Source organism: Oryctolagus cuniculus, chromosome 10 (genome assembly GCF_964237555.1).
Source record: "Oryctolagus cuniculus chromosome 10, mOryCun1.1, whole genome shotgun sequence".
NCBI classification, from domain to species: domain Eukaryota; kingdom Metazoa; phylum Chordata; class Mammalia; order Lagomorpha; family Leporidae; genus Oryctolagus; species Oryctolagus cuniculus.
The window spans coordinates 55,814,554-55,837,894 of NC_091441.1; the positions used below are offsets into that span (position 1 = coordinate 55,814,554).

General features: G+C 40.0%; 1 protein-coding gene across 1 annotated transcript in view; it reads right to left on the reverse strand.

The window, feature by feature from the left end:
* The window catches only part of MIB1 (MIB E3 ubiquitin protein ligase 1), a 164,424-nt gene that overhangs the window by 67,844 nt on the left and 73,239 nt on the right, over positions 1–23,341 (reverse strand). The window contains exons 8-10 of the mRNA XM_002713451.5: positions 13,792–13,936; positions 11,313–11,446; positions 3,461–3,568 (exon numbers count right to left, since the gene is read on the reverse strand). Of these exons, the coding sequence (XP_002713497.1) occupies positions 3,461–3,568; positions 11,313–11,446; positions 13,792–13,936 (387 nt within the window). The remainder of the gene's footprint in view (positions 1–3,460; positions 3,569–11,312; positions 11,447–13,791; positions 13,937–23,341) is intronic.

Sequence of the window (23,341 nt, forward strand, 5' to 3'; positions counted from 1 at the left end):
GGGAGTGAACCAGCAGAAAGAAGACCTCTCTCTCTCTCTCTCTCTCTCTCTCTCTGGCTTTCAAATAAATAAATAAATCTTTTTTAAAAAAAAAAACAAATATCCCCTTTTTTTCCCACTACATTTTACAAATTCCATCTGCCTATAATAATTTTTGAAGCAGAAAATGGGGGTGGGCATTGTGGCACAGCAAGTTAAATCATGTGTAGGACTTACACATCCCCTATCAGTGTCTGGGACTAAGTCCTACTTCTACTATCAATCTAGCTTCCTGCATTTGAGCAACAGATGACAGTTCAAGTACATGAATCCCTGCCATCCATGTGGGAGACCCAGATGGAATTTCAGTTTCCAGGCTTTGGTCTAGCTCAGTTCTGGATGTTATGGGCATTTGGGGAATAAACCAGTGGATGAAAGATCCCTACCCCACACCCACCATCATTCTGCTTCTTCAATAAATAAATAAAACTTTTTAAAAAAAATCTAAACAGAATGGAATTCTAAATGACGAGTATGGGAGAAGTTCCCTTGTATAAGGGCTCTTCAAAAAGTTTACAGAAAATACATATAAACATAAAACTATACATGAATTTCAAAGTTTTTGAGGAAAATAAACTTTTCTTTTTGAAAGGCAGAGTGGACAGTGAGAGAGAGAGACAAAGAGAAAGGTCTTCCTCTGCCGTTGGTTCACCCTCCAATGGCCGCCGCAGCCGGCACGCTGCGGCCGGTGCACCGCGCTGATCCGAAGCCAGGAGTCAGGTACTTATCCTGGTCTCCCATGGGGTGCAGGGCCCAAGCACTTGGGCCATCCTCCTCTGCACTCCCGGGCCACAGCAGAGAGCTGGCCTGGAAGAGGGGCAACTGGGACAGAATCCGGTGCCCCGACCGGGACTAGAACCCGGTGTGCCAGCGCCGCAAGGCGGAGGATTAGCCTATTGAGCCGCGACGCCAGCCAAAATAAACTTATCTTTAATTCAATTTTCCCTAAACTTTTTGAAACATCTATGTACATATTTCACTGCTCTATAGTTAACAGCTACAGTTTGCAAAATATTTTTAAATACCTAGCCTACTCAGCCTCATTCCATCACCAATCTTACAATGTTTATAGAATCAGCTAATAATTTATCTTATATTTTTAGCTCAATTTAGGGAAAAAGAAAAGAAAAGCAGGGTCCATTTTATTCCCACATACACACACATACAGTCCCATATGGCCATACTGAGTGACTGAGTTCTCAATCAGAACTGAAGCCTTTTTTTATAAATGAGGTGGAAAATTATAGCTTTTCAGTGGTCTTCCCTATTAGCTTAAACAGAAGGATGTTGAGTTTTTTTTTAGTAGTTGTTGCTATTGTAGTTTCTGGATTCACTAAATAAAAAATGAGAGCTAGCCAACTTAGTGAATTTTACTTCATTCCCTCAAATCAAACTAAAACAGTAACAAAATAAAGTAATTGCTTTCCACTTACAAAACACTAAAATTTACTTGTGTTTATTTCATTATCAAAACAAAACACCTTACAATACAAAGTTACTCCCTAAATTCACAACCCATAAGAATTTAACTTAAAGGCTGGCTCTGTGGCGTCGCAGGTAAAGCTGGCCTGCAGTGCCAGCATCCCACAATAGGTGCCAGTTCCAGTCCTGGCTGCTCCACTTCCAATCCAGCTCTCTGCTAAGGCCTGAGAAAGCAGTAGAAGATAGCCCAAGTCCTTGGGCCGCTGCACCCACATCGGAGACCCAGAGGAAGCTCCTGGCTCCTGGCTACAGATCAACACAGCTCTAGTCATTTGGAGAGTAAACCAGCAGATGAAAGACACCCCCCCCCCCCCACATTGTAACTCTACCTTTCAAATGAATAAAATCTTTTTAAAAAAAGAATGTAACTTAGGCCGGTGCCATGGTTCACTAGGCTAATTCTCCGCCTGTGGTTCTAGTCCTGGTTGCTCCTCTTCCAGTCCAGCTCTCTGCTGTGGCCTGGGAAGGCAGTGGAGGATGGCCCAAGTGCTTGGGCTCTGCACCCGCATGGGAGACCAGGAGGAAGCACCTGGCTTCTGGCTTCAGATCGGCACAGCATGCCGGCCATAGTGGCCATTTGGGGGGTGCACCAATGGGAGGAAGACCTTTCTCTCTGTCTCTCTCTCTCTCACTGTCTAACTCTGCCGGTCAAAAAAAAAAAAAAAGAATGTAACCTTAAAGTAAAATACTACACTGGGGTCAGCATTGTGGCATAGGAAGTTAAGCCTCTGCCTGCGATGCTAGCATCCCATATAGTTCATATCTGGCTGCTCCACTTCTGGTCAAGCTCCCTGCCAAGTACTTGGGCCCCTGCACCCACATGGGAGACCCAGAAGAAGCTCAGCCCTGGCCATTGTAGTCATATGGTGAGGGAACCAACAGATGGATGATCTCTCTGTCTCTCTCACTCTGCCTTTCAGATATATAAATAAATAAAACTGAAAAGATTACTATTGTAAAAGCAAAACCAAACTACACCATATCATTCATAGAACATCAAAGTAATAAAATATAATTCAGATGTTTTTAAAATTCAAATTCTTTCTGGCCAACAGCAAATTTCAACATCAAAGATGACTTATTTATTCCAACACAGGCTCTTTAGTAGCTATCCAACAATTCAAAATACAGTTAGAGAAAAAAAGTAAAAATAACGTTAGACTAGAAAACACTTTCCTTTTCAAGTATCTTTAAAATTTCTTAAACTAGTAAATAGACTGAGCCACAAATTTAACACTCAGTAATCTGTCTTTATTAACCTCTCATAGAAGACAGTGTCATTTGAACAAAATAGCAATACTCTGCACAATCTACATTTGCTATCTATCTAAATAATCTGCTATCTAATGTTATACTAGAGTAACACAAAAGTGATACTATTTTTAATAATGAGATGACAGTTAACTAAGACAAAGCAAGCCATCATTTCCACCACATGTATCGATTCCCAAGAGACTTCAATGAGTCTCTCAATATTTATTCCTCTTCTGAAAAAATACTCTGTATTAATAACATATATACACATACAGTGTTAAGTGCACTCTAAACTCTTCAAAGACCCACACTAAGTTGAAGAAGTAAGAGTAAACAAATGCCAATTCAAAAACAAAAATGAAGAAAAACACAGGGATCAGGAAACACCTTGACCCAGGAGTTTCATATTCCCTTTTCCTCAACTACCTTAGTGTAATTCTTGGGTGAACCCAACTGGGCTTCCAATAGCAGAGTGGTTCTACCATAGTAGCAGGAAACTGAACTCATATCTTAACCAAGGGCCCTGCCTAGGCTATTGAGGCACACTGTCTTCTGTCAAATTTTATTTTCAATCAGAAAAACATTAGGTAAACATTAACTTTCAAAAATGAAAATGCATCTCACACAGAAATATTTCAGGACATTAAATTTAACTTAAAATATTTTTCAAGCTTAGTTTAGTTACCTCAGCTTCTACATCCACATTTTGCTTCAAAAGCAACTTCAAAATGTCAACATGTCCATTTTGACTAGCAGCTTGCATAGCTGTATGGCCAGCACACTGCCCATTTACCTGAATAAAAAAGAAAAGATGAATAAATGTCACAATTCAGAAAGAATCAATACATACATACAGTGTAGTTATAAATCTAGTATACCAAATGATTCTATGAAAATGATATTCTGTGTCAGTTTTTCAATTTATGAGACTAATTTAAGTCGCTTTTCCATATACCATAGCTCTTTAATTTATAGAAAAAAGGCAAACATATTTTTGATAAAAAAAATTTCATTATTCAAAGACCTATGATAGAATTTAGCCCATCTATAAGTTTAAAGAAGAAAGTTAATTTTTTTTTTTTGACAGGCAGAGTTAGAGAGAGAGAGAGAGAGACAGACAGAGAGAGACATAGAGAAAGGTCTTCCTTTTTCCGTTGGTTCACCCCCCAAGTGGCTGATACAGCTGGTGCATTGCAGCCGGTACACTGAGCCGATCCGAAGCCAGGAGCCAGGAGCTTCCTCCTGGTCTCCCATGCGGGTACAGAGCCCAAGGACTTGGGCCATCCTCCACTGCACTCCCGGGCCACAGCAGAGAGCTGGACTGGAAGAGGAGCAACCAGGACAGAATCTGGCGCCCCGAATGAGACTAGAACCCAGGGTACTGGCACCGCAGGCGGAGGATTAGCCAAGTGAGCCACGGAGCCGGCCAAGAAAGTTAATTTTATATATTTCTTTTTGGAGTATTAAATCTCAGAAAACATGGTTCAATGAAAAAAGCAGAAAGGTGAATAGAAAATTTTTAGAATAAAGATACTAGCCACTACATATAAATAAATTTAATTCAACATATATATTCAATACCAGCTACAGGCAAACTACCATGAAGAATACATAAATGAGTTAGCAAGGTGGCCACATACAAGAAAGTAGTGATTTCCCTTCTTTGCTTTACTGCAGGTGTTATGTGCATGCATACAGACATACCTAAAACCAAGTGCAATTCCTTAATTCTTCCCCATTTATCCCATCCATAAAACCACAAAAGGAGGTTAAAGATGACAGCATGGACATATTTTTATATCCTATCCCTCCTGATACTACATTAAAATAACTGTAAAATTAACTAAAAAAAATAAAAATAACTAAAATGTAAAAAAAAAAAGAAGTCCATAAAGACAAAGAGAAAGGGAATAGTAATCCCAGAGGAAAAGAAAAAGCTACATGTCTATGAAAGAAAGAAGATAGAGAAGTAATAACTGACTATAGAAAAGAGGAAGCCCCTGTCTACAGAGCCTAGTAAGTCCAGCAGACACAAAGCCTACTCATATAAGCATATCAGAGGGCTGACACGAGGGGAAAAGTAATGTGTGTGACATGCAATGGCCACACTCAAGGTGTACTCCAGGAGCTCAAAGACAAGCTATTAACTACCTGGACCCTGTCTCTCAGCAGGAAAAAGGAAGCTTCTTGCCCTGAACGACTGAATAGCCATAAGGAACAGACTCTTAAATGATAGCACTCAGAAATACCCCAAAAGCTCCATGCATCCAATCACCATAATGCAAAGTCAGTTAATTAAGTCCTCTTCAGGTAAAGGGAGCTACCAATCATCATTTTTTAAAAAGATTTATTTATTTATTTACTTTACTTGAAAGAGAGGAAGAAAGAGAGAGAGCAAAAGAGAGAGAGAGAAATCTTCCATTTGCTGTTTCACGCCACCATGGCTGGGGCTGGGCCAGGCTGAAGCCATCCTGGTCTCCCTCATGTGTGCAGGATCATCTTTCTGCTGCCTTTCCCAGTATACTGGCAGACGCAGAGCAGCTGAGACTAGAAACAGAACTCTGATATCGGATGCAAATATCATAAGCAGAGACTGCACCACAACACTGGCCCACCAATCATCATTTTTTAACTATATATATTACAGACAGAGACGGAGAGCGCCCATCCACTGGCTCACTCCCCAAAAGCCTACAATGACTGAGGTTAGACCAGGTCAAAGCTGTTTCACATGGGTAGCTAGGAACCCACCCAACTGTACTACCACCACTGTCTCCCAGGGTCTTCATTAGCAGGAAAATGGAATCAGAATCCAGAGCCAAGAATAAAACCCAGATATTCTGATAGGAGACACAAACATCTTAAGAAGTTCCTTAACCACTAAGCTAAATAATTGCTCCCTATTAACTTTTTAGTGTCTTATTCAGATATGAATGTACAACCACCAGAGGAAGATCTCAAACATACACACAAACAAAATAATTTGAAAAAAAATTAAAAGAAGAAAGGAACTGACCTTGGAAGAAACAAATTAAGAGGAAAAAAAAAACAACATCTTTAATGAGAGATATTCAAGAATACTTCTTATCTAAAGTTCAGGAGGAAGATGTTAGAAAAAAAGGACAAAAATTCCACTAGGAGAGGTGGAAAAGTGGTAGATAAGAGGCAAGGACCAAATTTCACTATTATGACACCTTTACCTTCTTAGAATAGTATTCAAGGGTAGGAACCTTCTGTTCTGCCAAGGGCCATTTCGATTTTTTTTTTTTTTAAGATTTATTTATTTGTTTGAAAGTCAGAGTTATAGAAAGAAACAGAGGATCTTCCAACCATTGGTTCACTCCCCAGATGGCCGCAGCACTGTGCCAGGCTAAAGCCAGGGGCCACGAGCTTCTGCCAGGTCTCCCACATGGGTGGCAGGGGCCCAAGCACTTGGGCCATCTACTGCCTTTCCCAGGCCATTAGCAGGGAGTTGGATTGGAAGTGGAGCAGCTGGGATTCAAACTGGTGCCCATATGGGATGCCAGCGTCGCAGGTGGCAGCTTTACCTGCTCTGCCACAATGTTGGTACTCCATTTGAATCTTTTAACATTTGTGGGCCACACAAAATTATCAATTTAACATTAGCCTGCTCAGGGCCAGCACTGTCGAACAGCAGGTTAAGCTGACACCTACAATGCTGGCATCCCACTTGGGCACCAGTTTGAGTCCTGGAGGCTCCACTTAGAATCCAGATCCCTGCTAATGTGCCTAGGAAAGCAGCAGCAGATAGTCTAAGTCCTTGGGTGCCTGGCCATCCATGTGGGAGACCCAATAGAAGCTCCTGGCTTCAGCCTTGCCCAGCCCGGGCAGTTGCAGCCATTTGGGGAGTGAAGCAGCAGATGGAAGAGCTCCATTTCTCCCTCTCCCTCTCTGTAACCCTGTCTTTCTAATAAATACAGTACATCTTTTTTAAAAAATTAGCCTGTGATGGATTTACTGAATTTCAAGTCCCACCTGCAGCTGCTTTGGCAAAGGCCAGACCAAATGATTCTACAGGACTTTATTTCCATTATCTCCTGAAATCTTATTAAAGATTTCTTTCTTTTAAGCCTCAATCCTCAACCATAATTAGAATTATAAAGAAAAGAGAACACACATACACAGTAACATGCTCATACAAACAGAGAGACATATATACACTCATATACACTAGAAGCTGGGAAGCAGTTGAACAAGTACAACCCACTTCGCAGACCAAGAAAGTAGACCTAAGTCTGCCACAAGAAAAACCTAGCAGCAATCCTTTCACCAACAAACCCTCAAAATGCTCAGAATAGACGAATGCACACTTCTGAATATGGAAATAAATGAGATGGTAGGTACTCAACACGAAAGCACTGGTTGGAAGTCTATTTAAAAAGTATTTAGAGGGAGGGGAGCTGGCATTGTGGTGTAGCAGATAAAGCTGCCACCTTGTGTCCTGGCGTTTCCACTTCCAATCCAGCTCCCTGCTAATAGCCTGGGAAAGGCAGTGGAAGATGGCCCAAGTGCTTGAGCCCCTGCCACTCATGTGGGAGACCCAGCAGAAACTCCTGGCTTCAGAGCCTGGCCCAGCCTTGGCCACTGCAGCCATCTGGGGAGGGAACTAGGCAGCAGAAGATTCCCATTGTCTCATTCTCTTCTCTCTGTCTCCACCCCTCTCTGTAACTCTTTCAAATAAATAAATGCATTATTAAAAAAATAAAATATAAAGCACTTACATTCCTGGATTTCCCTACACTACTGCTCTACTGTTGGAGTACAAGAAAGCTGAAGTTTATTCTCTAAAAAGCTACAGAGACCAGGTATTATTAAGGGCAGGGTATAAGACCAAAAACTGAAGTTGTGCATTTATACGATGAATGCTGAGACACCAAGCCCTCTGCCCTTAATCAGTATTCATAAGGCTGGCAACCAAGTTTATAGCCTCAATGCTATAAGAGATCTTATAGCATCAAGAAATCTCCCTAGATCAGAAAAGACCTAAAGACTGATGCCAGGAGTAGCCCAAGGAAATAACCAACCAGATGACCAAACAGCAGAGTCCAGAGTTGTCAAACCCATTCGCAGACACACAAGCTTCCATAACAAATGGAATGGAAGAAACTAATATACTAATTTTTTTTAAAAGGACAATTATGAACTACAGCAAAAACAAAGTTGTATAGGAAACTACATCTAGTATACTCCCAGCTCATGTGCAAATGTCATTTAATCAACACATACAATTAATTCTCACAAAAACAAAATTACAACACAATATAACCACACGAAGAAGCTGGAGTGTTATCTGTTTACTGCCCACTCTTATAGATAAATAGATAACTAAAGATCACCAGATATCTGATGAATGGTTTCTGACATGAAAATGAAAAGCAAAAACAAACAGAAAAGAGTAAATCAGAGGGGCCAAAAATTAAGCAGGGTAAGAAAATGAGAAAATGCTTAAAAAAAAAAAACAAAAAACAACTTACCATTAGTATACACAGTAAGGAAAAGAGCTGATATTGAATCCTTTAAATACCAACATGACACCACTAAAAGGAATGTGCATAGAAACACCAAAAAAAAAACCTCCTTGAAATTCAAAAGTAATGGAATAATGAATGACAATTTCAAAAGCAAAAACCATTCCAGGATTAGAGAAAATGGAAGAACAGAAATCACCAATGAAGTTATTATAAAAAATGTCCAGATATGAAAGATATACTTTCCAGATGCTAAAGATCAAACAGCTGACACAACTGATGGAAACAGATCCACATCAAGGCCCATTACTTTGCAAGCTCACAGTACTGATTAAAACAAGAGATCCTCATGCTCAACAGAAGAAAACAGCTTCCACACAGAATCAGAGAGAATTAAATCTCCTCAACAGCAATTCTGAATTTATGCTTAAGAAAAAATCACTTCTAATCTAGGAATTCTATTCCTATCTGAAACTTAACTGAGAAAGGTCTATTTACTATGCTACTGAAAACTGTACTTCACCAAAGAGAGAGAATATGAGGAAAAATAGAGGTATAGAAAACCAGAAATCTAACACAGTAGAGAGAAACAGAACCCTCGGGGTGATTAGTGAGGAGTCTTTTCAAATGCTATCAATGTAGAGGGAGCATTGTCCAGATTAAGCATGTCAGGAAGCACAAAGGGAAATTACTCCCAGAAGATAAAATGAATACACATCTGATATGCTCCAGTGTCTTGGGAGATTAGACAGAGAGCAGTTTGAGAAGAAATAATTCTAAAAATACAGATTACTAACAAATGAAAAAACTTAAAAATTATTTGTGGGCATACGAGAACTACAAAGACCACAAATGAACTTCTAGGAATGGAGGAAATGTTACACATAGTAGGGATGTGGATTATGTATGTACACATCTGTCAACATGACGCATGTATTTCATTGTATGGAAAATAGATACTAATTTTTTAAAAGGATAATTATGAACTACAGCAAAAACAAAGTTGTATAGGAAACTACATCTAGTATACTCCCCAGCTCACATGCAAATGTCAGTTAAGCAACACACACAATTAATTCTCACAAAAACAAAATTACAACACAATACAACCACATGAAGAAGCTGGAAAGAGTGTTATGTGTTTCTGGTGTGGGTGGACCAGAGGTGGTGACAGAAAGCTAAGTCTTCACGTTCTACAGAGAGGTATCAAAAAGTGATCCTGAGGGAGGGCCTTGGGCCTAGCAGTTAGAAGGCCCACATCCCCAGAAGAATCCAATTCCCAGCTCTGCTCCTAATCCCAGCTTCATGTTAATGCTCACCCTTGGAGGCAGCAAATTTAGGACTGCTCAAGTAGTGGGTCCTTGCCACCTACGTGGGAATCCACATGGAGTTCCCAGGTTTTGGCTTCAGCATGGTCCAGCCTGGGCCACTGCAGAAATTTGGGGAGTGAAGGAAGCTCCCTCTGTTGGTCAGTCTCTCTCTCTCTCTCTCTCTCTAACTGCTCTCCCTCTCTCAAATAAATAAGTTTTTAAAAGGTAACTCCTGAAACAAAAGCATAAGGGAGGGTTAAATGACAACAGAAGATAGGGAAGTAAACATAAAGAACAACAGCCAACACAGCTAAAACTAGTTGCGTCTTAAGAATGGGAAAATAGGGGCCAGCGCCGTGGCTCACTTGGTTAATCCTCCGCCTGCGGATCTGGCATCCCACTTGGGCACCGGGTTCTAGTCCCGGTTGCTCCTCTTCCGATCCAGCTCTCTGCTGTGGCCCGGGAAGGCAGTAGAGGATGGCTTAAGTGCTTGGGCCCCTGCACCCACACGGGAGACCAGGAGGAAGTACCTGACTCCTGGCTTCGGATTGGCGCAGCACCCAGCCACAGCATGCCGGCCGTAGCGGCCACGTGTGGGGTGAACCAACAGAAAAAAGGAAGACCTTTCTCTCTGTCTCTCTCTCACTGTCTAACTCTGCCTGTCAAAAAAAGGAAAAGAATGGGAAAATAAGAATGAGAAGATGAGAAGGAACAGATGCTGTCACAAAAAATCTCATAAACTCATTTTTCCCTTTAAATATTCAGCAAGTAAGGCAGTGTTAAAATAACTTTAAATCAGTAATTAGATGAAAAAATTAAGTATAATAAAATGTGTATCAAAAAATAAAATGTGTATCAACTTGGCTGAATATAAAGGCCGTAGGATGTTTTCATTTGATACATTAATATCTGAAACAAATTATTTGTGATTTATCTGACAACCAATACAGAAATCACTGTTGTATACTGCAACTGACTGCTCTCCAATAAGGCAAAAATGTCACATGAGCTTATAAGAGGAATAAGACAACTTACACTTATAGATCTGGTCTTTCTCGAACTCCTTAGAATACTTAAAACATGAAAAGGTGTAGCAACAAAAGTCCTTACAACACAGTGAGAATGATTCAAACTGCCAATTAAACTATAATCTCGGGCTAGCACCAGACATAATACTGGTGCCAGCAAAGTACCCAAGGCAGAGTCAAAGTACAATAGTTTAGCTAGAAACAAAACAGCCCATTTAAAGTATGGCTTATGTGAATGGCAAAACTATAGTACAACCTATAAGAAACTAAAAAATAAATGACTTCTAATTCACCTGCCTTCTAAACTGTGAAATACTCAACTTTTGTAAGTACAAGGGGGGAAAGTTTAAATGTTTTGAACACAGGTATAAAAAATCACTTATAAATTTACTGAAACATTTAAAAAAATAACACATCACCAAACAAAATTTACATGAGAAAAATTCACTGAGTTTCCCAACAGGACACTAATCACTTACAAACCTAAGTTATATCAATCACAAAATGTAAAAGGTCATGGCATAAAACAAGTAAATATCATTTATTTTTTAGAGATAATATCTGGTATCTACTTTAAAATATTCCAGAAAAACAAATAAGAAGGAATAAAGGAAACAAATATGATAAAAATCTTAGTAACTGCTGAGTCTAGTGTTCATTTCACTATTCTATTTTTGTGTATGCTTCAAAATAATTTTTTAAGTGCTCACATCCACATCTGGTCTTTTTAACAAATCTTCCACTTTAGCAACATCTCCATTAGCAGCCGCCTTAACTAATTCTTCATTGAGGTCACCAGATTCTTGAGTTTCAAATAATTTCTTCAGGAGTTGTGACAGTCTTTCTGTAAAGTATAAAATAAAGCAGCTAATATAGGAGGATTTCAAACATTAACTACTAAAAGACAATTATTACCCATATTCCTACAATCTTCTCCTACTTTATTATTTCCATCATTGCTATTTTTATATTAGCTATACTTCAAATAACTACCCGAACAAGCTATATCATTATTATACCAAGCTGCATCAAATTCAATCTTGTAAGTATTCTAAGTTTTCTCCAATTCATGATACAAACTTTTAATTTCAGAAAAAGTAGAGAATGGCAAACTAATAATCTTAGATTTAAAAGTTACACTATTGCCGGCGCTGCGGCTCACTAGGCTAATCCTCCGCCTTGCGGCGCCGGCACACCGGGTTCTAGTCCTGGTCGGGGTGCCGGATTCTGTCCCGGTTGCCCCTCTTCCAGGCCAGCTCTCTGCTGTGGCCAGGGAGTGCAGTGGAGGATGGCCCAAGTGCTTGGGCCCTGCACCCTATGGGAGACCAGGAGAAGTACCTGGCTCCTGCCATCAGATCAGCGTGGTGCGACGGCCGCAGCGCGCCGGTGGCGGCCATTGGAGGGTGAACCAACGGCAAAGGAAGACCTTTCTCTCTGTCTCTCTCTCTCACTGTCCACTCTGCCTGTCAAAAAAAAAAAAAAGTTACACTAAAGATTATGAATGAACACAATACAAAGGGAGCACAAGGGAACTGAAAAACATTCACGGAAAAAGATAAGCTTATTTTGTGCAAAAAAGTTTTGAAATCCAGACAGGTTATTCATAATATGCATTTTCCTTGAACTGTTCGGAAATATCTTTTTACCACAATAACAATTCCTTTCATGCTTTAATCATACAACAGTGGCTCCTGGAGCTCAATACTAGAGACCAATGATCATGATTCAAAAGTAACACAATCTCTGTAACATTTGGGGATATATTTTAGAGACATTATCAAATTCCAGCTGGAAATTAACATCTAAATGCTAATAATGCATTTCAATTAATTGCAATCAGTATGGAAAAAACAAGAGCAAGTCTGAGATGAATACACAAATCCATATATGAAATTTTTTTCTAAATATTATCAATATGGAAGTTACCACATTCTACTCCTTAATTCCTACTTAACTAGAAAGAAGAGAGGTCACAAAGTGGGCCAAGTCTACATTATTTGAAAGTAGGATATTAACCATTCTTTAGTCTTACTTTTACATAGCCTATTATGATATCACCTAACTTCAAGGTAAAAATAAATACTACATGATTTAAACTTGAAGCACACTAGCAAATTACAGGAGGAAAGAAGCGACATAAGCAGAGGAAACAGAAAGCAGTACAAAAATTAAACTGAAGGTCACATTAATGTTTTCCTTTTGTTTCTTGTCACTTACAGTTCTGTCTTCTTTCCTGGATGGCAACAATGAACACAAAGTGATTGGCAATATGCTATAAAACGAACTGAGTGTGTAAATTTGAGTTTAGAGCACAGACAGATCTTGAGAATAAGTCAACCCAAGTACCCAGCACATTCACATTTTAACCTGGTTTTCCACTAACCATGGCATGTATAGCAGTCTTACTAAATGGTAAGAGGAAAAAATATAGCTGATATGTAAAAAATATTCAGGAAGAAAACCCTTATCTAGCAACAATTCCAGAAAAAAAATAATTTTAGAAAGTGATGGATCTTTGGCAGAAAATAAAAGTTTTAACTAAAGAGCAGAATGTTCAATTTTAAGCATGACAGATTTAATATGGAGAAACCTCTAACACACCCAAGAAAAAGGATACACTTATGGAACTTTTCCAGAGAGTCCTTCAGCCAGAATGAAGATTGTCTGGCAAGACAGAAAGACAGACAGACAGACAGACAGAAAGAAAGACAGAAAGACAGAAGAAAGAAAGATAGAGAGAGAGAGAGAGAGAGAGGAAGGGAGGGAGGGAGGGAGGGAGGAAGTAAGTTAGGAAGTTAGGAAGTTAGGAAGTTAGGAAGGAAGGAAAGAAGGAAGGAAGGAAGAGAGAGAGAGAGAAAGGAAGGAAGGAAGGAAGGAGAGAAAGAAAGAAAGAAAGAAAGAAAGAGAGAGAGAGAGAGAGAGAGAGAGAAAGAAAGAAAGAAAGAAAGAAAGAAAGAAAGAAAGAAGAAGAAGGAAGGAAGGAAGGAAGGAAGGAAGGAAGGAAGGAAGGAAGGAAGGAAGGAAGGAAGGAAGGAAGGAAGGACCTTTCATAAGAGTTTAAAAGATTTTCAAAATTTAACTGAAGCTATATCCAGGAGAAAGTCAACATTATCCATATAAGAGAACTGGAGAATCATTGCAAAGTTTCTCAAATAAACCATAGCACTTTTAATACAATATAAAACATACCACCAGATGCATTGCTAATGGCTGATCCTGCAGATGCCACCTTGGAAACTGCTGCCGGATTATATGTCCAAGATGTTCCACAAACTTCCACCTTTAAATCACTGTCTGAATAGATCTGTTGTACTCGGCCAACTTTACCTAAAGTCTTGAAATAGAAAAAAAAACTTATATTTTCAAATCTAAAATACATGCCATAAAATCAATCCCAATTTTCATATGTTTGAAGTACGAATTTAACTTTTTCCTAATGAAGAAACTTTTACAGGATAATCATATTCAAATGAGTTATTTATTAGTTATAAATTTTAAAATATTTAAAATTTTAAAATATTTAAATAAATACCACTATACATCCAGAAAAATACAAAAGATAACTCATGGAAAAGTCTCTTTTTCATAAAAGAGAATTTATTTACTTATTTCATAAAAAATTTATTTCATAAAATTTATTTCATAAAACAGAATTTATTTCATAAAAGAATTTTTCATAAAAATTATTAAAGTATTTTGCTATTCAACCCAAGTTTTTAACCCTATAAGATACATCTTGAAAACTTAACAACTCAAATAGTCCTAAGTCCATCATCAATATAGCCTAAAAAAAAAAGAAAATCTGATTTTTTAAAAGGTTTATTTATTTGAAAGGGGGAGTTACAGAGAGGCAGAGGCAGAGAGAGAGAGGTCTTCCATCCATTGGTTCACTCCCTAGATGGCCACAACGGCAAGAGCTGCGCCGATCCGAAGCCAGGAGCCAGGAGCTTCTTCCACGTCTCTCATGTGAGTGCAGGGGCCCAAGGGCTTCAGCCATCTTCTACTGCCCTCCCAGGCCACAGGAGTGAGCTGGATTGGAACTGCAGCAGCTGGGATTTGAACCAGCATTGCAGGCAGCAGCTTTACCTGCTACACCACAGTGCCGGCCTGTATGATGCATATTAATGCATGGAATAAGAAGGGCAGCCAGGTGCAGAGCACAATCAGCAGCATCAGCTTTTACCATGTGGCAGACATTGCTCCAAGAACTTTATATATATTGACTCACCTAAAACATAGAATCCTGAAATAAAAGTGCTGGTAGCCCCATTTGAAACTCAGATCCAAAACTCATTCTCTTACGTACAACAGAAGAGCAAATAACAATATTGGAAAACCGGTGAGAACAGTAATACCCGACTACTTCCTAACACAGCACTTGATCTCAACTTCTTGAAACTATTCCCTTGATTTCTGAACAACAGACAATCTTACCTTTCTGCCAATTACTTCCCTTTTCTCCACTGACTGGTGTCTTTTTCTTTCTCTGATTCATAATCTGTTTATTTTCGCCAAATTTTATTCCTTAATTTTCAGTCTTCTTTCTCAAAAACCCTATCCACTAACACAATTATCACTTTTTATTCCAAAACAACATACTTCTCCAGCCCTGTTCATCCCTTTTCCTCACCTCTGCATCAGTTGATTTTTAACGTCTCATTAGGCATTTTCACATGGAATCTCCCACTATCATCTCAAATTCTATTAGAGTACCTGATTTGTTTTTCCCTCCTAAATGTTTTATTATTGGAAACTAAAAACGTACACAAAAATAGACAAGAGTATATTGAATCCTCATGTACCCATCAAATAGTTACAATAGTTACCAGTTCAACTGTCACTGAGCCAAGCTCGTTTCAACTATCCCCCACCCACTTTCCACCCCTATTATTATAATTTCAGTATGTACCTCAAAACAACTCTTTACCATTTCCATGATACTACTTATTATCAGCTCACCCAAAGTTATCAACAATTCTAGATAATAAAATATCAGTGTTCAAATTTTCAATTGCCTGTAAATCCACCTTTTCAGTTTGTTTAAATCAAGATCTAAATAAAGTCCATACAATCTTTTCCTTTGCAAATTATTCACTGAAGAAACAGTGTTATTTGTATTGAATTTTTATAGTTTTTTTTATTTAATAAATGTGACTTTACAAAGTGCAACTTTTGTATTGTTGTGGCTTCTCCCCCCCCACCTCCCTCCCTCCCGTGGCCCTCACCTCTCCCACTCCCTCTCCCATCCCCCCCTTCATCGAGTTTCATTTTCAATTACTTTCATATACTGAAGATCAACTTAGTATATACTAAGCAAGGATTTCAACAGGCTGCACTCACACAACCGAACCAGGTATAGGGTATTGTTCAACTAGTAGTGTTGTTTTTAAGTTTCATAGTAAAACACATTAAGGACAGAGATCCTACGTAGGGAGCATGTACCCAGTGACTCCCGTTGTTTATTTAACAATTGGCACTCTTATTTTTGACGTCAGCAATCACCCGAGACTCTTGCTATGAGCTGTCTAGGCTATGGAAGCCCCTTGAGTCCACCGACTCTCAACTTCTTTAGTCAAGGCCGCATCACAGTGGAGGTTCCTTCCTCCCTTCAGAGAAAGGCACCTCTCTCCTTGATGGCCTGTTCCTTCTGCTGGGGTCTTGTTCACCAGGATCTTTCATTTAGATTGTTTTTTGCCACCGTGTCATGGCTTTCCATGCCTGTGAGACTCTCATGGACCTTTTAGCCAGATCCGAATATCCCAAGGGTTGATTCTGAGGCAGGAGTGCTGCCATTCTATGAGTCTGCTGTGTGTCCTGTTTCCCCCGCAGGATCATTCTCTTCCTTTTAATTCTATCCTTCATTATTTGCTTCCACTGGTCTTATTTGTGAAATCTCATTGACACATACCCTATCTTTTTGATCGGTTGTATATTTATACTTGTCACTTTACCAAGTGCGTTGGCATTGGTACCTGCCTCCTTGGTAAGATTGAGTTGAAATCCCCTGGCACATTCCTAGTTCCACCATTGGAGGTAAGTCCGAGTGAGCATGTGCCAACCTATATATCTCCTCCCACTCTTATTCCCAACTCCTATGTTTAACAGAGATCACTTTTCTGTTAATTTTAAATGCCTAAGAATGATTGTGCATTGATCACAGAGTTCAACCAGTGGTCTTATGTAGAACAAACAGAGCAACAACAACATTAAAATACTAAAAGGAGTTTAATAGTAAGTTGTTCCTCAACAGTCTAGACAAGGGCTGATCATGTCATTGTCTCTCATAGTGTCCATTTCACTTCAATGGGTATCATTTTAGATGCTCGTTTAGTTGCCATCGATCAGGGAGAACATATGATATTTGTCCCTTTTGGACTGGCTTATTTCACTCAGCATGATGTTTTCCAGCTTCCTCCATTTTCTTGTAAATGCCCGGATTTCATTGTTTTTTACTGCTGTATAGTGTTCCATAGAGTACATATCCCATAGTTTCTTTATCCAATCATCCGTTGATGGACATTTAGGTTGATTCCATGTCCTAGCTGTTGTGAATTGAGCTGCAACAAATATTGAGGTGCAAATGGCTCTTTTTTTCTCCCCTTTAATTCCATTTGGGTAAATTCCAAGGAGTGGGATGGCTGGGTCCTGTGGTAGTGCTATATTCAGGTTTCTGAGGACTCTCCAAACTGTCTTCCATAGTGGCTTTACCAGTTTGCATTCCCACCCACAGTAGATTAGTGTCCCTTTTTCCCCACATCCTCGCCAGCATCTGTTGTTGGTTGATTTCTGTATGTAAGCCAATCTAAGTGGAGTGAGGTGAAACCTCATTGTGGTTTTGATCTGCATTTCCCTGATGGCTAGGGATCCTGAGCATTTTTTCATGTGTCTGTTGGCCATTTGGATTTCCTCTTTTAAAAAATGTCTGTTAAGGTCCTTGGCCCATTTTTTTATTGGGTTGTTTGTTTTGATTTTGTGGTGTTTTTTGATCATTTTATAGGTTCTAGTTGTTAATCCTTTATCTGTTGTGTCGTTTGCGAGTAACGTCTCCCATTCTGTTGGTTGCCTCTTCACTTTCCTGACTGTTTCCTTTGCTGTAAAGAAACTCTTCAATTTGAGGTAATCCCATTTGTTTATTTTACCTTTGATTACTCGTCCCTCTGGGGTTTCCCCAGGAATTCTTCGCCTGTTCCAATATCTTGAAGGGTTTCCCCTATGCTCTCAATTAGTTTCATGGTGTCGTGGCGCATCTCTAGTTCTTTGATCCATGTTGAGTGGATTTTTGTATAAGGTGTTAAGGTAGGGGTCTTGCTTCATACTTCGACATGTGGACATCCAGTTTTCCCAGCACCATTTGCTGAAGAGGCTGTCCTTGTTCCAGTGGTTGGTTTTAGGTCCTGTGTCAAATATGAGTTGGTTATAGATGTTTGGATTGATCTCCGGTGTTTCTATTCTGTTCCATTGGTCTATCCATCTGTTTTTGTACCAGTACCAGGCTGTTTTGATTATAACTGCCCTGTAGTATGTCTTGAAGTCTGGAATTGTGATGCCTCCGGCCTTGTTTTTATTATAAAGGATTGCTTTAGCTATTCTCGGTCTCCTGTTTCTCCATATGAATTTCAGCATCATTTTTTCTAGGTCTTTGAAGAATGACTTTGGTATTTTGATTGGTATTGCATTGAACTTGTAAATAGCTTTTGGGAGAATGGACATTTTGATAATATTGATTCTTCCAATCCATGAGCATGGCAGGTTTTTCCATTTTTTTATGTCGTCTTCTATTTCTTTCTTTAGTGTTTTGTAATTTTCATCATAAAGCTCTTTGACATCCTTGGTTAAATTTATTCCAAGGTACTTTACTGTTTTTGTGGCTATCGTGAATGGAATTGATCTCAGAAGTTCTTCCTCGGCCCTGGCATTATCTGTGTATACAAAGGCTGTTGATTTCTGAGCGTTGACTTTGTATCTTGCTACTTTACCAAACTCTTCTATGAGTTCCAATAGTCTCTTACAGGAGTTTATCAGGTCCCCTATATATAGTATCATGTCATCTGCACATAGGGACAGTTTAACTTCCTCCTTTCCCATTTGTATACCTTAAATTTCTTTTTCTTGCCTGATGTCCCTTGCTAACACTTCTAGGACTATATTGAATAGCAATGGTGAGAGTGGGCATCCCTGTCTGGTGCCAGTTTTCAATGGAAATGCCTCCAACTTTTCCCCATTCAATATGATGCTGGCCATTGGTTTATCACAGACTGCCTTAATTGTGTTGAGGAATGTTCCTTCTAACCCCAATTTGCTTAGGGTTTTCATCATGAAAGGGTGTTGTATTTTGTCAAATGCTTTCTCTGCATCTATTGAGATAATCATATGATTTCTGTTTCTCAATTTATTAATGTGATGTATTACATTGATTGACTTTCGAATATTGAACCATCCCTGCATACCAGGGATAAATCCCACTTGGTCTGGGTGAATGATCTTTCTGATGTGCAGTTGGATTCGGTTTGCCAGAATTTTGTTGAGTATTTTTGCATCTATGTTCATCAGGGAGATAGGTCTGTAGTTTTCTTTCTCTGTTGTGTCTTTTCCGGGCTTAGGAATTAAGGTGATATTGGCTTTGTAGAAAGAATTTGGGAGGATTCCCTCCCTTCCAATTGTTTTGAATAACTTGAGAACTGGGGTTAGTTGTTCTCTAAATGTCTGGTAAAATTCGGCGGTGAAGCCATCCGGTCCTGGGCTCTTCTTTTTCGATAGTGTGTTTATTACTGATTCAATTTCTTCCATGGTTATGGGTCTGTTTAGATTTTCTATATCTTCACGGCTCAGTTTAGGAAGGTTGTATGTGTCCAGGAATCTATCCATTTCTTCCAGGTTCCCAATTTGTTAGCATACCTCTCTTTGTAGTGGTTTCTGATGATTCTTTTTATTTCTGTTGTGTCTGTTGTTACATTTCCATTACTATCTTTGATTTTACAGATTTGGGTCTTCTCTCTCCTTTTTTTGGTTAGTTGGGCCAATGGTGTGTCGATTTGGTTTATTTTTTCAAAGAACCAGCTCCTGGTTTTGTTGATCTTTGGTATGTTTTTTTTTTGGTTTCAATTCTGTTTATTTCTTCTCTGATCTTTAGTATTTCTTTCCTTCTTCTGGATTTGGGCTTGATTTGCTGTTTTTCTAAATCCTTGAGGTGCATGGAGAGTTCATTTGTTTGGTTCCTTTCCAGCTTCTTAATGTAGGCACCAATTGCTATAAACTTTCCTCTTAGCACTGCTTTTGCTGTGTCCCACAGGTTTTGATAGGTTGTGTTATCATTTTCATTTGTTTCTAGAAATCTTTTGATTTCTCTTTTAATTTCTTCGATAACCCACTTTTCATTTAGGATCATGTTGTCCATTCTCCATATATTTGCATATGGTATAGAGATTCTTGGGTTGTTGATTTCGAGTTTCACTGCGCTATGGTCTGAGAAGCTGCATGGTATAGTTTCAATTTTTTTGAATTTGTTGAGGCTCCCTTTATGGCCTAGCATATGGTCAATCCTAGAAAACGTTCCATGTACTGGGGAGAAATACGTGAACTCTTTGGCTGTGGGGTGGAAGGTTCTGAAGATATCTATTAGGTCTATTTGGTCTATAGCGTCAATTAACTCTGTTGCTTCCTTGTTGAATTTCTGACTGCTTGATCTGTCCATTGGTGAGAGTGGGGTGTTGAAGTCCCCTGTTACTATTGTATTTGAGTCTATATCTCCCTTTAAATCCTTTAGTAATTCTTTCAGGTAGCCAGGAGCCCTGTAATTAGGTGCGTATACATTTATAATAGTAATGTCTTCCTGTTGGATAGATCCTTTAATCATTATATAGTGCCCTTCTCTATCTCTTTGAATAGTTTTTATGTTAAAGTCTATTTTATCTGATATCAGGATAGCCACACCAGCTCTTTTTTGATTTCTGTTAGCTTGGAGTATCTTTTTCCATCCTTTCACTTTCAGTCTGCGTGCATCTTTGCTGATAAGGTGTATCTTCTGAAGGCAACATATGGATGGATTCTCTTTCTTGATCCAATCAGCTAGTCTATGTCTTTTGGTAGTAGAATTAAGACCATTCACATTCAGTGTGATTACTGTTAAGTACTGTCTTTTCCCATTCATGTTTCCTAAACGAGCTGTTTATGTATTTTGAACTTAGGTTACTCTACATTCGCTTTTTTTTGTAGTGAGGTTCTTGTTTTTGTATTTCTGTGTGCAGCACATCTTTGAGCAAGTGTTGTAGGGTTGGACGTGAGGATACAAATTCTTTCAGTTTCTGTTTGTCTTGGAAGATCTTTATTTCCCCTTCATTCATAAATGATAGCTTTGCAGGGTATAGTATTCTAGGTTGGCACTGTTTGTCTTTTAAAACTTGAAATATATCATGCCATTGTCTCCTTGCCTGCAGTGTTTGCAATGAGAAGTCTGGGGTGAGTCTGATTAACTTACCCCTGAATGTGATTTGTCATTTTTCTCTGGCACATTTTAGGATTTGTTCTTTGTGTGTCACTGAACTGAGTGTTGCCACAATGTGTCACGGTGAATTTCTCTTCTGGTCTACCCTGTTGGGAGTCCTGGCTATCTGTTGAATTTGCCTGTTGTTATCCAGCTGCCTTTGTTTGAAGTTTTCTGATATTATTTCATTGAAAACACCCTCCAATCCATTCTCTCTTTCCACCCCCTCAGGGACTCCTATTATCCGAACATTACATCATTTGATTGAATCTTGTAGGTCTCCAGCCATATTTTTTAATTTTTTAATTTCTTCTTCCTGAGTTTGAACTTATTTCTGGAAGTTTGTCTTCGAATTCTGATATTCGGTCTTCTATTTCATCTGTTCAATTTCCGAGGGATTCCACAGTGTTTTATATATGGTTAATTGAGTTTTTCATTTCCAGTATTTCATTCTGGCTTCTCTTTAGGATCTCTAATCTTTGGGCTTCTTTTTCGTTCAGCTCTCGACACTGTTTCTCATTATTTCTAAGTATTCTGATTATTATTTTTCTGAATTCTTTTTCTGGCATAGTTTCAAATTCTTCTTCTTCTTCAGCCTGTTATGGTTGCTTTAGCCTGCTCATTATCAAGTTTATATGTTCTTCTATATTCTTATTGTGGGTTTTTGTTTTGTTTTTTGGCATTCCGTCTGGGTGGTTTTTCAGGCTGATTTCCCTCTGCTATGGGCTGCTGTGAGTCTGTACCAATATCCAGTGTAAGCAGGCTGCTCTGCCTTCTAGAGTTTTTTGTTTTTTTTTTTTTTTTTTTTGACAGGCAGAGTGGACAGTGAGAGAGACAGAGAGAAAGGTCTTCCTTTGCCGTTGGTTCACCTTCCAATGGCCGCCGCAGCCGGCGCGCTGCACCCGGAGCACCGCGCTGATCCGATGGCAGGAGCCAGGAGCCAGGTGCTTTTCCTGGTCTCCCATGGGGTGCAGGGCCCAAGCACCTGGGCCATCCTCCACTGCACTCCCTGGCCACAGCAGAGAGCTGGCCTGGAAGAGGGGCAACTGAGACAGAATCCGGCGCCCGGACCGGGACTACAACCCGGTGTGCCGGCACCACTAGGCGGAGGATTAGCCTAGTGAGCCGCGGCGCCAGCCTGTTTGTTTATTTTTTATTTATTTATTTATTTATTTATTTATTTTTTGTAGCTTGAGTGGGCTGGTGTCAGGGCTTTGAGGTGCCAATCTCCACCCCTTGGGGGGCTGGTTTCCTTGTTCCTATGTTCGCCCTTACATGTCTGTGCCTGGGGTTCGTTGGTCAGCCACTCTCTTTCACTGCACCTCCTGCATGAGGAGTGTCAAGTAGCTCCAGACCACCTGTGGACTCCACCCCTGCTGCTTCCTCCTTCAGAGCAGAGGCCAGCCTCCTTTAAGCCCAAATGTAAACAAACAAGATGGCTGCACTCTGCCCGCTGCAGCTCTGATTGTGGGTTGGGCGGTCCTAAGGATCCTGGCGTTATTGATCCCTCAGTTTGTCCCCCTGGATCCTGCCCTCTTCCTGCGGGCGCTATTCAATTTTTTTTTTTTTCTGGTAACTTGAGTAGACTGGTGTCAGGGCTTTGAGCTGCCCTCCCTCGCTGCCCGCCCCTGCGCAAGGAGTGTTGTGTTGCTCCATTCCACCTTTGGGCTCCGCCTCCGAAGGTTAGTGCAGAGGTAGAGGCAGTTCTCCTTTAAGCCCGAATGTAAACAAACAAGATGGCTGCTTCCCGCCTGCTGCAGCTCCGACTTGGGGGAGGGATCCTCGCTTGTTTAGTCCCTCAATTCGTTCACCTGAATCGCGCACTCTTTCCGCAGGCGCTACTCATTCTGTTCCGTTTTCTATTTCTTCCCCCACTCAGTCGTGGGTGTCTCAGTGTCCATCCCAGGGTGGGTTGGGGGAGGGGGGGTGGCGGCTGCTACAGCGGTGCTGGGTGAGCGCCCTGTCTCACCACGGCTTCCAGCGCTGGTGCATACACACTCCTGCTGGTGTCCTGCTCCTCAGGCGTCTGCATCCTCCTCACAGGTCCACCCTGTTTCTCCCGTTTTGGAAGAGCCTCCCTTTCCCCAAAACTACAAATTCTCACCCCTATTTGAACCTTCCCTTTCCGGACCATTGGTGTGCTCCCTCCCTATTCCGCCATCTTGGCTTGAATTTTTCTAATTGGTGTAGCTTAATAGGTTCACCTGCCCTCTGTATTTGGTTAAGCATGAAACCCTTCAAAATGCCTGCCAGTCTGCT